Consider the following 14,672-nt stretch of genomic DNA (forward strand, 5'->3'; position numbering starts at 1 on the left):
ATATCTCTATATCGTTCCATCGATCTTTGTAGAAGATAGATTGCCTCTATAGTCCGGCACTCTAGCATGAAACCGAAATAGATTGTTTAAGACCCACGTCTCATGCCTTAGTCTATGCTTTATTAGTCTCTCCCAAAGCTTTATTCTATGAATCATTAACTTAATATCCTTATAGTTCATGCCACTTTGTATGTCATCCTTATTCTTGTAGATAAGTACCTAAGTGCTTTTTTGCCACTTGTTTGACATCTTCTTCCTTTTCAAAACTTATTGAAAATGTTTATGAGCCATGCTATATTGTATCTCTCAAGATCTTCACTTCGATCGGTATATGTCAAGACTCACTGCTTTTCTATGCTTCATCTTTTTCAAAGCTACAACCATTTCCTCTTTCCTAAGCGGTATAAGGAGTAATTTCTATACTTTTCTGAGTTATTCAACTCACCTAAAGAAGAACTCATTTCGTGTCTTTCACTGAAAAAAAAAATTATGAAAATAAGCTCTCAATTTGTCTTTAACCACATTCTCCGTAGCTAAAACATTTTCATTCGCATCCTTGATGCATCTTACTTGGTTCAAGTCTCTTATCTTCCTTTTTTTCCCTTGCTCTAGCCAGTTTATGGATATCCAACTCTCCTTCTTTTGTATCTTATCACTTATACATATTGTCAAAAGCTGCAAGCTTCACTTCTCTAAGGACTTTCTTCACTACTTTATACCTTTTATATTTTTCATCAGTTCTATCCCTATATAAGGCTTTACAACATTCCTTCTTAGCCTTAACCTTTTTTATATATCCCTTCCTTCCACCATTAACATTCCCCTTGACGTGGAGCAAAAACATTGGACTCTTCTAATGCCTTTATTGCAACTTTTTAGATATAGCTAAACATGAAATCTCACATTTTGCTAGTGTTGATTTCTGTATCCCGAACACATAGGGCGAGTACTTTCTCTTTGAAAGGGACTTGCTTTGTCCTTTTAAATTCCACCCCAAGTTCTTGGACACTTCAAGGTCTTGTTCTTTCTTATATCTTTTTTGATATGTACATCCATCACAAACATGCAATATTGGTTAGTCAGGTTTTTTTTCTCGGTATAACTTTGCAACCCTTACAAGTTATACGACCCCCTTTCTTTTCATTACAAAGAAATCTATTTGTGTTTTGGAGTATCTATTCTTGAAGATGATCGCATGCTCTCCTCTCTTCTTAAAGAAGGTATTGGCTAGAAAGAGATTGTATGTCATTGCAAAATCCAGAATGGTTTCCCCCTCCTCGTTTCTCTCCCCAAAATCATGGTTGCCATGGAAACATCTGTAGTTGCCTGTCTTCTTGCCTACATGTCTATTTAAATCTCCTCCTATTAGTAATTTCTCCGCCTTAGAGATTCCTTGTGACACGCCCGACCATGATATTCTTCCAAACACCAGGGTAGGCACGTGCTGGTCGACACCCGAAGGTGACGAAGCCATACTAATATGCAAATGAGAAACGTGTTCAGAGCATGCAACTAATTTAGAACACTAAAAGGAAATAATATAAAATTAAATGAACAAAGGAGTGGGTCCTACATCGAGAGGACTTGAAGATGCCGGTGCGAAAGTGCCTTAACGCCGGGATTACTCCTCGATTCTAAATCTTGAGGGGGCGCAAAACAAACATGAGTGGACCAGATTGATATATATATATATATATATATATATATATATATATATATAATATTGAAATAGTTATCAACATACTAACCTCCAAAGTTTTATGAAAACTCAATAGCATAATATGTAATAGGTTTTTCCGAAAACCCTAGCATGCCATAAAACCTTTCATGAAACATATATCGTATAGTGTGCTAACTAGTGGTATCATAAATAAGTATCTTCCACCGTACGCACAGAACAGTGCCCTACACATGCCCAGTTGAAGCCAATATAAATATCATATACGCATAGAATAATGCCCTACACATGCCCGGCCGAAGCCAATATAAGTATTATCACCTGTAGGCAGAACAATGACCACTAGATACGCACAAAACCATTGAATATAATCTTTCCAAACATAGGTACATATATCTCAAAATCATCTTCATAGCATATAGTCATCCATCATATATACTATAAAGAAGTGTAAAAACATGTTCATAAATAGTATATAGTCATTCATCATATATACTACAAAAAACATAAGTTTCGATAAAGTATGGTATTCCAAAATATTCCTAGTAAAGCATGATAATAATAAAGTGTAAATCTAATTTACTCATAAAATGTAACCATTAAATTATGCTTTTCATGTGTGAATTTCTACTATTAAAACATGCATTTTAGAAAGGGTCCACTTACAAATACTTCGCCATCAAAAAGCCACGCAAACTAGCGAAGACGGAAACGCCACAATAAATGCACCTAAGCACATAAAGGGTCCAATTAATCAAACTCTATTAAAATGATTGAATTTCAAAAAATAGACGTCAAAAACGGATCTAGGATGTCGAAATTAGCCTAGGAAGGGTCTCAATCGAAACCCTAAAAAGTTAACAAAAAGTCAACATTGACCGATCAACAATCAAAGTCAACGATCAGTGTTAGACCGGGTCAATCGAGTCGGGTCACGGGTCGGGTCAAAGGCCGATCAATAGGGCTTGGTGTTTGGGTCGGACCGGTGCAATGGGCTGGGCCGGGGTTTAAAGGGGTTTTGGGTCAAAGGGCCTAGGCTTGAAAACCCAGCCCAGGATAAAAGGGTTTTGGGTTGGGGAAACGGGATGGCTCCCTTAGGTTTGGGCTCGAGTTCCACATGGCCTGAAGGCCTGATTCCTTTTGGGTTTCTAGGTTTAACTAATTGGGTTCGGGCTTTGGGGGTCATTGGGTTTAGGGTTTAGCAGGCCAAGGCCCGAGTTAGTACAGCCGGAAGGGCCTGGGTTTGATGGTTTAAGGCTTTTGGGTTTCCGAGCATAGGTCAACTGGCCCGTTTCCATCAAGAACGAAGGCTAGAGCCTCCCAAGCTTTGGTCGACATCGTTCGATCACCCTAACCTACGATATAAGTACCAAAATGAAACTAGAGATGAAAGGGAGAAGTTTGGTACCTTCAATTCGTTGTGAAATGGCCAGAGTGGGTCGAACTTCGAGCTTGAACACCATGGTTTCACCGGGCCTGGGTTCTCAGTCTCACTGAGCTTCATAAAGACGAGGGAGAGGGAGAGAGGGTCCAATCGATGGAGTTGGAGGTGTTGTCATTGTCGAGGTGCTCCGTTGAGTGTGTGGGTGTGGGTGTGGGTGTGAGTCGATTGGAAATGGGAGATGGAAAGTGAGCTGCGAGAGATCCAAGAGTGAGAGAGTGAGAGTTGCCTCGGGGAGGGGGAAAGAGAAAATAAGAGAGGGATAGATGAGAGACAGCCATGTAGCAGCCTAGGAAAGAGAGGGGAACCAGGGGACCAAAATAGGGGTGGGCCCTTTGGGCACACCATTTAACACCAAAAATAATATTTTAAACAAAAAATCCCACAATCCAAATGGAATTACCAAAAATACCCTTCCGTTCCGTAAAATCCAAGACAGGTTGTTACACCTTGAACAAATTCTCCAAGATCTTCTTAAAAGTTTTCTTTCAGAATCCTATCCAACCTAATTTGAGATGCATACCCATTAATCACATTGATGAGTTCTTGCCCTATCAAAATCTTTATTGCTATAATTTTTTTTCCATCCCTCTTAACATCAACCTTATCTTTTGTTAAAGTATGATTCATGTTGCTGCCAACATCGTTTCTCGATCTGTGTTTGCCTGAATACCAAAGCTTAAAACCTGAGTTTTTAGTTGCCTTAAGACCAACCCACTTAATTTCCTGGAGGCACATAAAACTTATCATTCTCCTCACCATAACTTCTACTACTTTCATAGATTTTCCAAATAAGGTTCATATATTCTACGCCCTAAATGCATTTTATTCTCTTGAACCCTACCCTTACGTTCTAGTGACCTCACCCGCCTAGTACAGTCAAGATACCTCTTTTGTGTGTCTTGTGTAAAGTAAAGTTGATGCCAGCGGATGCTTCCAAACAACTTTGAGTGGAGTCGTTCAAAAAGAAGTTTCTACACCACCCTTACTCGTTTAACACTGCATCTGAACGCCAATGAAAATACAGCAACCTTGCCTCACTTGACCAGGCCCCCTACATTGACCCTTGAAAATGAAGCACACCCAGGAAGAAAAAAAAAAAAACCACAACCTACTCCCTATAATAACTAAGAAGCAAATGGTTTGGGGAGCAAGATCCATCTCAAACCCTTCAAAGCGAACCTAATTTGAAGCTTCTTGGTTGCCCTAAAAGTATTGCAAGCCATCCATAAACCATAAACGCCAAGAATTTTTTTTGGGGGGGGGGGGGGGGTGGAATCCCACAGGAAATTGACCCAGAAAAGAAGGTACCTAAGGAGTCCAAAGGGACGAAATATCTCCCAGAAAGCCCAATTAGCCATTGCCAACAACACCAACAAAGGGACACTGCAAAAGGAATATGCACAACTTACTTCGATTGTAACACTCCGAGAAAAAATATGGAAAAACGAGGTGTTACTCCTCACCACGTTAGCACGAGCAAAATATACCATGTCAAATGTCAGACTACAAATTGTCAATCAACTATAGCAAATAGATAAACAGTTGGTGGTACTTTCAATCAACTGTTTTTATACAGTTCGATGAATAACTGGTTTTATGTTTTATTATTTTTTATGTAGTGAACTATAATATGAACATTCTAATCGTAAGCAGAAAGTTTTGTGAAAATAAATTGGGTTTATGCGGGAACTCCTCCATGATTTTGTGAAGCCAAGCAGTTCTCCATAAAATTATAGAACCAAAGAAACAAGTGTACCTTCCTCCTCAAGAAAGTTGAGGTTCTAATATAAAATCAATTGGCAATATGGGAAGTAGCCCAATTACTTAAGCACATGCTAGGTCTGTTATTTCCTCGAGATTTATCTCTCAAACTCCTCCTCACGTGTGGCAAAATTTCAAACCTAACATGTGGACAACACAAGTCGGTGACATTGAGTACAGACAACCCGCTCTCATACCATGAAAAAATTTGAGATTTTACTATAAAATGCAATTTACAATATGCACAGAAGTGCAACTACTTATGGTTGCGTTTGGTACGCGGGACGGGACGGAACAGAGTGGGACGAGGCGTTCCGTCCCGCGTTTGGTGCGCCTAAAATGAGTGGAACGGGCTGTTCCATGGAACAGATTTTGGATGATTTTCTGTTCCACACCCCCACCCTGGAACGGGTTGTTCCACGCCTGTGGGACAGAAATTTCCAAAATTTTAAGACAAAAATGCCCCTTGTCTTTTTCAAAATTTACATCAAAAATCATATAACAAACCCTAAAAACTATCCCTCTTCTTCTCAGCCGTCGTGTTCCTCCCTCTGCATCTTCCCTTTCCTCCTCATCTTCTTCCCTGTAGCCTCTTCACCTCTGCATCTTCCGTGTAGCAGCTCTGCGAACCTTCCTCCTCATCCTCTTCCGTAGCATCTTCAGCTCTGCATCTCGGTTCCAGGTTCGATCTGTTTTCGTGTAGCTCTCGGTCTCTCTTTCTTCGATTGTTCAAATGTTTTTTATTTGTTCTCTGTTTATGTATTTGTTCTCTGTTTGTGTTTGATATTTTGTATCTAGTTCTAGAGTGCAGCAAAATACTAGTTTTTTTTGGCGATTCTCATCTGGGTCTGGCACATTTTTTTCTTTGGTTTCTGTTTCCGCTTTCAATCTGTCTTTCTGTTCTCAAATTCAATTTAGGAAATTAGGCATCTTGCAAGAGGTTCTGCAAGAACGTTGTTCCCTTCCTTATCAATTTGGAGCATAAACTAAGGAATATAATGAGGTTATTGCCCAAGAGGTTCTGCAAAAACGTTGGCTCCAGAAATCTGGGAATACCTGGTCACAGGAGGTTTTGCATTCGAAACCTCCAATCCCAATTCCCAACTTCTTTGTTCATTTTCAAGTTGTAGGTTTGTCTGCATTTCCCTAAAAAAACAAACAAACTATGTCAAATTTTGTACAGTTGTTGGCGATACTAGGCAATAGAGATTATTTATTATCAAGTGAGATCTGATACTCTCATGAAGTTCTGTTTCAACATATGCAATCAAGTAATTTGCAATAAATTTATCTCCAATCTAATCACAGAATCTTGTTTTATTCATTTTCATACATATTCTTATTTTGATTGGGTTCACTTTTGGAGGTATTGCAAGCTAGACATCTTTTACTTGTTTTCTCCGGCTTGAAGAGGATTGTAAGAAGTGTTTTTATTACTGTCTGAGATCCACAACTTGTGTTTGTAACTAGTTTATTTTCGTCTTTGAAAAGCATCTATATAAATGTCATAGAAGTGTTGGATGCCTAGCTTTAGGAGAGCATCCTTCTCCACATTCTCAAAGGTTCAAAATTGATAGCCTAGAAAGATAGCCTGCTGGTGAACACTTTTCTGTAATCCAGGTATGTATTACTCTGCCAAGTAATCCTAGACTATCTTGCGAAGCATGAAAACAATGTGCAAAGAGGCTAGTATCCAAGAAAGGATGGACTTGAATAGGTGATTACTTAAATACATATCAATCTGCAATTTGGTGTTTCTTGAGTGCAGTTGTTTTAAAATTATTTGCATGTGGTTTTTTATAGTTTTGCAGTTTGGATATAAACTGTGTGAGTGCAGTTTGGATTAAAATGGATTTTGATTAAACTGTGTGAGTGCAGTTCTTGGTGATATAAACTGTGGTTTTTTATAGTTTTGCAGTTTGGATATAAACTGTGTGAGTGCAGTGGTAAAGAACAATGGTTCATTCTAAATGTCAATGGACTAATCCATCTGATGCATTTTGTTTTCCAGATTCGGGAAACCGTCCCTTTCAGATTTTTGGCCAAATATGGACTCAATGGAGGGATGATCTTGCAAGAGAAATATATGATGAGTGGAGAGGAAGGAGGGCTTGAAAATTGGTTAACATGGTAGTTGTTGTAATTGTCTTTTAGATGTGGACTCAATGTAGTTGTTGTAATTGGCTTGAAAATTCGTAACATCAAGACTATTGAGATGTTTGTTATTGTAATATGGTAATTGGGAGTTATCTAGATATTATGGCTTATTTGTCATGTGCTCTTATGTGGTATGCCTTGTTCCTACAATGGGGAATATTTAGAGGGGTGTCCTTCTAAACAAGGCCAATTCTAATGTTTCTAGAACCTAACCCTGAACAACAACCCACAATTGAAAGGACCAAAATTAGGGACTAAAAATTGAATTGGGGTGTGGGTTTTGCAATTTGCACAATAAAATTTGATGGGTTTGTGGTGAAAATTCGAATGAAGGTGTAGAAAACGGGAAAAATTACAAATTTTAAAGGGGTTTGCATGTGAAACACAACATATACCTATTAAAATTTGGACCAAGAAAAACAAATAATGGATAATAGTGTTCAAATTTGAACAACTTATTTAAAAAAAAAAAAAAAAAAAGAGTTATGTCCCGTTCCGCCCATAAAATTGTACCAAACAAGGGACGGAACATGGGTATTTTAGTCATTTTAATCTTTTGGTTCCGTTCCGTCCATGTGCTACCAAACACAGGACGGAACAACCATCTTGTTCCGTCCTGCGCGTACCAAACATAACACATAACATCTGTTCCGTCCCGTCCCGTCCCGTTCCGTCCTGTCCCGTCCCGTCCCGTCCCGTCCCGTCTGCGTACCAAACGCTACCTATAAGCACACACAATTTTTTTTTCCTGACGTGAGACTTATCTCTCAACACCTCCCACCCTACACTTTGAACAAAAAAACAAAAATAAGTATTGTATGTTGTGCCGCCTTAGGTTCACGGGCGAGCTTTGATGTACTTCACGCGAGTTTTTATGCAGTCAATTGAATTTTCACAATAATGTAGTACCTGTAATCCAACAAATACGGTGACCGAGTGGAGTTTGGGATCAGATTTCTTTCTTTATCCCATATAAAAGCTAGGTTTTGCCTTCTTGCTTTCTTGCATTTCCAAAGTGCTTCGGATCCACAAAGCCTCTGAGCTTCATCGCCTGCTTTTGCTTCTTAGAATATGCCACAGCGGGGAAGAGGCAGTGCAGGTCGAACCAATGCAACCATGGTTATGCAAGTGGTAGTGGTGTTGTGCCTAATGCTTCACCTGGAATATACACATGCTGCTCCTCAGGCTGTTGGAGACTCTGGTGGGTGGACCTTCAACTCCGATAGCTGGCCCAACGGAAAGCACTTTAGAGCCGGCGATGTGCTATGTAAGTTTGGTCAAGTGGTATTGTTGAAAGTATTTATACTTCGTTTTTTTGTTTGTGCTAATATATTTTTAATCCATTCACCTTTTTATCATATTTCAAAGAATGAACTAAGCCTAAGAATCCATGCCAAAATATAAATTTACAAAGGGTAAATTGACGAGTTGGTCCCAGAATATATATTTTGCAGCTCAATTAATTGTTATTACTTTGTTGTAAATTAATTGTTGCAGTATTCAACTATGATCCAAATCTTCACAATGTGGTAGCCGTGGACAGAGGTGGTTACAGTAGCTGCACAACTCCGAGTGGTGCAAAAGTCTTTAGATCCGGCAAGGACAGAGTAAGGCTAGGGAGGGGACAAAACTACTTCATATGCAGTTTTCCAGGGCACTGCGAGTCTGGGATGAAAGTTGCCATCAATTGTGTCTAGTAACTATTCATATATATATATATATATATATATATATATGTATATGTATTTGTGCATGCATAATATGCATATGTCTTGTATGCATGTGTATTGGAATATTAATTGGTTGGATCAACTGATAACTTGGTTCGAGCTTTCAATTGCCAATTATTTATAAAAGTGTATGCTTCTTTGTCGCTATTTTGTCTCAGACCACCAAGCTCACGGACTTGCTTTTAATACTATGTTTCTATTCTGCTTTACATTGTATCTTCTGATTGCTCGAACACGGTCCAAGTTACCATTATATTGTGGTTAAACTGTTTTCCTTATTAGCAAAAGAAAAAGAAACATTAGATAATGGAATTGCATTAATTGGGAATTTTTATGTCTACTTGAAATATAAGGAGATATATCACGTATTATAATATAAGTAGACGACATAGTTTATATGTCTTATTTTAGGGTCTATTTCTCAATGTTCCCTCACTTCTGTATTATCATGTGATATACCGTATTGTTTTCGAATGCACTAAAAATCTCTAATTAATTGGAGAGAGGAAGACAGGATTAATTAAGGATCTCTATTTCAAGCGAACAAGAAGCGAGGTAGTTCTTTAAGTCAACCCTTCAAGCTAACGCTCACAAAAATAAGCCCATGCTCAATCATTTAATTTCTACAAGTTTACCCGTTTTAATATCATGGCCCAACACATTCTAAAACTGTTTTTTCGATACTAATAAACCCAAACCATTCCAAAATCACCCCATTCCATACCCAATTCGAATTACCTAAAAACTATATAAGAGCACGTAACTCACTCAACAGCATCAAACTCAATTACCAAACTCACAGAAACATCTCCACTCTCCTCTACCGAGATCTATATGTATATGAGTACATCTCCAGGTCCTCCAAGTTTTCGTATTTTCGGTTTAAAATTGAATAAAAGAAGGGGTTTAGGTCATAACATCTCCACTAAAGCTTGAACATTCGTGTAATTAAGAAGGATTGCAAAATTTTTTGAAGGAAAAAACATGGGTTCTCATGTCGTTTGGACCTAGTTAAGCGAATCACGCATTGTTCTTTCAGTTTGTCATTCGGTTGTCAACCACCGAACCCTTTCAATTATGCCCTTTTCGGCCATTATATTTAAGGCTATAATATAAGCATCAAATTCATTACCATTGGTAAACTAATAAAAAAGTTGGGTGCCCAAAGAGACACCAGATCTAAAAATGGACATGATCTCTCTTAAGAAAAAAAGGATATGAAGAAGGAGAAATATATGGGTAATGTACTACAAGCAACAAAAGACGCATCAAAATAACCTAGACTTAAGTGATTCCTTGAAGGGTGTCACTTTTCTTTTTATTTAGTGTCTTTTTAGTGCATTCTAGTGTTTTAGTACTAGCTTGTCCCTATTTGAGCAGCATTGGTTAGTCCATGAACACTAGTTTTGTATTGTTTGAGTAAGTAACATTGGTAGTCTTCTTGTAGTGGGATTTTATCAACTAATTTAGTCTAATTTCTTGAGATTTTGATAATGGCTAAACCAAGCTTGGGGGTTGATAGTAATAATATATTAATTTAGTTGTTAAAAAAATAGAATAACTTATAATGCATTGATTTTTATAAATCTACCTCCTTTTTCATAGTCTCACAATATTATTCTAATTTTATAAATTTTAAATTTTTGCTTGCATGTACCCTCCTTCCGTCTTAGGGTCATATTTGCATGATTATAATCTTTTGCGGATTTTATGAATTAATTAAGTTGTCTTCTTTCAATAATATATACAGGCGGGCGTGCGCATATATATATATTCTTCTACATATATATTCTTCTGGAACGGTAGTGTTCTTATCTTCCCTTAACGACGGGAAAACTGTTTCATCGAAGTGACAAGCAAAACGTACAATAAAAAGATCGTCTGTCAAAGGCGCTAAATAGTGAAGAATAGATGGCGAATTATAACCGACATCGACATAGATTCTCATTCTTCTATGGGGACCCAATTTGGTATGTAGTGACGGCACTATTGGCACATAGACTATCCACCCAAACGTAAGTGGGAGATGTTAGACTCGTACCCAGTAACCAATAGTAAAGGTGAATGAGATTGGCTAGCAGTGAACCTCAAGTGGACGAACATGGTTGCATGCAATATTGCATAGCCCAAGCAGATACTGGCAATTTGGTTTGCATAACCAAGGTTCAAGTTATCGCTTGAAAGTGCTTTATGAAAGCTTCTGCTAAGGCGTCTTGGGTCTGAACATGAAGTACTGGATGTTCAACTTTAATCCCAACAGACATGCACTAATTGTCGAAAGACTGTAATGTAAACTTTCCAACATTATCTAGTTGAATCAACTTAATCGGATAATCAAGGTGGTGAGTCCTAAACTTGAGCTAGGAGTTTCGCAAAGGCAACATTGCGTGTGGACAATAAGCAGACATGTGAACAACGTGTAGATCCATCAACCAACACCATAAAGTATCTGAATGGTCTGCGTGTATGTTGGATAGGTCCACAAATATCCCCTTGAATAATCTGAAGAAACTTAGGAAGCTCGTGAATAATTTTTGTAGTTGAGGGTTGAGGATCCAACTTCCCCATGAAGCATGCTTTGCAAGATAAATGTCTAGGATAAGTGCACAAACTTATGGTAAGAGGATGCTCATGTGATACTTTAAGGATACAACACCTCATATCTCATCGTGGATATCCTAAATGGTTGTGCCAAAGCAATGAAACACTTCGGAAATCAAGCATAGGGCCGCCCACATAGTGAGCCTCTACAGCTTGAATGGTCGTGATGTACAACTCACTCGGGATGCGTTCCCTCTTTTCATGAATATGCTTCTGGCCATATTCTTAAGAAGTGATGCAAAGATATTTCAAACCAGTCTTTTCGGTGGTTTCAATATGATAGTTATTCTCTCGAATATCTTTAAAGCTCAACATCGTTCTTCCCAAAAAAGGAGAATATAGGGCCTCTTTAATGGTTAGTTCAGTACCATTAGACAACATCATACAGGCCATTCTGTATCCTTCGATCAAGTTAAATAAGCCTGAGAAGGTTGTCAAAGATGCCTTTTTAAGTATGAAGTTAGTGAAATAGTGTTGCTCACGCAAAATGGTGTGCGTCGTTGCACTATTAGCCAAATAACTAAGTTCCCCACAAGACATACCTAGAATAAATTAATTGAATCAGTCCCAGGCATAAATATAATTCCATTCATTCAACTAATCATTCGAGAAATAATATCCATAAATTTAATATCCAAAATTCAAAACAAAACAACCAAACAAATAATCCAAGAACTTAGAAAATAGTTCGAAAATTAAATCACAAGAAAAATTAAATAATTGTTGTTTGGGGGGGGGGGGGGGGGGGTGAGATTGCAACCAAGCCTAGTGGCCTCGTGAATCCCATCCTTAGCATGTCTCAAAAAATAAACCATAGGAGCGAATGCCTCTTGAAAATTTGAAGACTCCATGCTAGCAGTGGTAGTATCTTTAGGATTTTCCACTTGTGCGAAGTTAGTCTCACGACATGAATGATACTTAGCAATAACATCAAGGGTAGCTCGGTAGAGGCATGACCAATGTTCTCTTGATCCACAGTGATAACACATATCCAATTAAGTGAAATCTGGTTGAACGATAGTTTTTCCCTTGTTCTTGAGGCTAGAAGCCTTAAGGGTGAAGGAATCGAACTTATGGGTCGAATTTCCTCCATTGATTGAGCCTTTACTCTGTTGAACTTAGGCCCGTGGCTAGGATTTCTTCCCATTTCCATTGCCATGACCACGTCTCCGTCGTTTGTGACTGCTAGAAGTGCTTGTGCTTCAGCCATAGCTTTCAAGTCAGTGGGTCGAGCTTGATGATTTATGACCAACAACTGGTTCTGCTTAAGTGAAAAGTAAAACAAAAATAAAATCCAAAAACTTTTGTGCCCTATATTGTTGCTACATGACAATATTGGTAACATGGGAGGTCAAAAACTTGGTAAACTTCTATGCCCTATATCTCGTCTGCCCTTGTTCTATTTTGAGACACCTTGTTTGAGGCGCACTACATCTCGATGTGCTCCTAGACAAATGCAGGTCACCATTTGGCATGAAAAGTTTAGTTGGTAGGCATCTTTGTGAGTGGTTGAAATACAATGAGCAATGTGTACAAAATTCGACCCTGAATAGAGCAAGCATTCGAAAACAACAGGGGAAAAAATACCTATGATTCAGTTTTTGGTTTGATAGTATATCCGACCGGTTTGTTCTGAGATGGATATGGTATGGGAGCCATAGGTCGATTTGGTTAAACTGGTTTGAGGGCTAGTCTAAGGACCTAAGGTCGAGCCAGGTGGTGGTTAAAGCACGAGGCGGAGTTAAGGAGCGGACATGGGCTAAAGCTAAGAATGTTAGGTTGGCGCAATAAGCCTTGTGTCTATAGGCTTGCTTTGTTTCTGCTAGGCCTTGGGAAGCAAGGCCTGTTGCTGAAGAGCCAGGGTTGTTGTGGCAATGTAGGTTGCCAGCTCCTAGCCTTCTACTCATGCCTTATCACGTTTCTACCATGGGTTGCAATGGCAGCCGTTGTGGTGGTGCTCGTACTACCATTGCGTTGAGTCGCAAGGAGCAGCATCGTGGGTCCATGTCATTGTCTTCATCGTCCGGTTTGTATCCTTCAACGTAGGTGTTTCGTTCGTCGTGATTTCAGAATTTCCTACCATGTATCATTTTCCCAGGGACTGAGCAAGGAACTTTTCTAAGAAAAATTCAATGACTAAGAGTGTAGGAAAATTCAACATAACAGAAAATTCCTAAGAGTGAATACGAGAGCCTTTTTCGAGATATTAAATCGGGCTCTCAATGAAAGCACCATTTTGTGGTAACAAATTTCCGTTGTCTTCAATCTAGATGAAATCGTACCTGCAAAACAAATAAACACCTTTAATCAAGGCCAAAGCCTCACACGTCCACGAGGTGGGAGAAGGGGTTGGCCAATGAATCTTCGATTCTGAAGTTAGTTTCTCTGGTGTAGATGGAGTATTTATAGGAAGGTGGCCGGACATAGAGGTAGGATTATGCCCTACACGTGACGGCTTCCCATTAGCCAAGTTGTGTCATCCGTAGGACGGATGAGGAAAGAATAATTTCAAGATATTAATGATGAGATAATATCTTGGGATATTCTTAGATGTATCATTGGTTGGATATGATGATGTTCCTTACTTGTTTGAGTTGATTTTCAATCAAGAATGTATTAAAGATATGATTTGGTAATTAATATTATTTAATGTCTTTAACTTTTCTCTTTGTCCAGGGCAAAGAGCTTGATGATGTCGTAGTTAGCTATTCCTGTCTTTAAGGGGTTGAACTGCGCGTAGATTAAATGTAGGCCCAACCAATTTAATGAGGTCATTCTTATCTTCTTCGGAAAAAAAAAAAAAAAAATCCACATGGCAACTCTAGGATTTTAAAATTTATTTTTTACTCCACAAAAGTGTTTATCAATTAAGCTAACGTTTTTTATGCTCTTGCTGGTGGAATTTCGTTATAATCTACTGCCTTAATGAAATAGGTATAAGAATTTAATTGTGGTACCATGGCAGCGGGCGTACTGGTTGTAGGTAGTCGGTTTTTCATTTTAAATTCAGTAAATTAGGGTGGATTCATAAAATTGTCGGGTAAAACAGAAAATTTATATGAAATTAAATAAATAAGAGTGTATTTATAATATTGTGGGTGCTAATAAAACTACCGGAGTGAAATCTATTTTAAAGACAAAGAATTACGTTGCCTCAGCCATCATCGATAAGTTACTCTTATTTCCTTATTTGTATCATTCTATTATTAAGGACTTACCAATGTAATATCGAGTTTCTAGAACATTTAACTTTGAATATGATCTATAAGTTAAGAGTTGGTCTCAGGTTGTAGTGCTTCTA

At 38.3% G+C, this 14,672-nt stretch overlaps 1 protein-coding gene and 1 long non-coding RNA gene across 2 annotated transcripts; both read left to right on the forward strand.

Moving 5' to 3' along the window:
- The first annotated feature begins 5,148 nt into the window (after positions 1-5,148).
- LOC103936916 lies at positions 5,149-7,150 on the forward strand. Its single transcript, XR_007255146.1, has 2 exons — positions 5,149-5,565; positions 6,895-7,150. It is a non-coding gene; the product is annotated as an uncharacterized LOC103936916 (long non-coding RNA).
- A 785-nt stretch (positions 7,151-7,935) lies between these two features.
- Positions 7,936-8,920, forward strand: LOC103957930 (basic blue protein). The gene is made up of 2 exons (XM_018650024.2): positions 7,936-8,307; positions 8,538-8,920. Exons 1-2 carry the CDS (start codon positions 8,112-8,114, stop codon positions 8,735-8,737), a joined length of 396 nt encoding a protein of 131 aa, XP_018505540.1. The 5' UTR covers positions 7,936-8,111; the 3' UTR covers positions 8,738-8,920.
- The last annotated feature ends 5,752 nt before the right edge of the window (positions 8,921-14,672 follow it).

This window comes from the organism of the source record quoted next, unplaced genomic scaffold (assembly GCF_019419815.1).
Source record: "Pyrus x bretschneideri cultivar Hongxiangsu unplaced genomic scaffold, Pyrus_bretschneideri_v1 Contig81, whole genome shotgun sequence".
Classification (NCBI taxonomy): domain Eukaryota; kingdom Viridiplantae; phylum Streptophyta; class Magnoliopsida; order Rosales; family Rosaceae; genus Pyrus; species Pyrus x bretschneideri.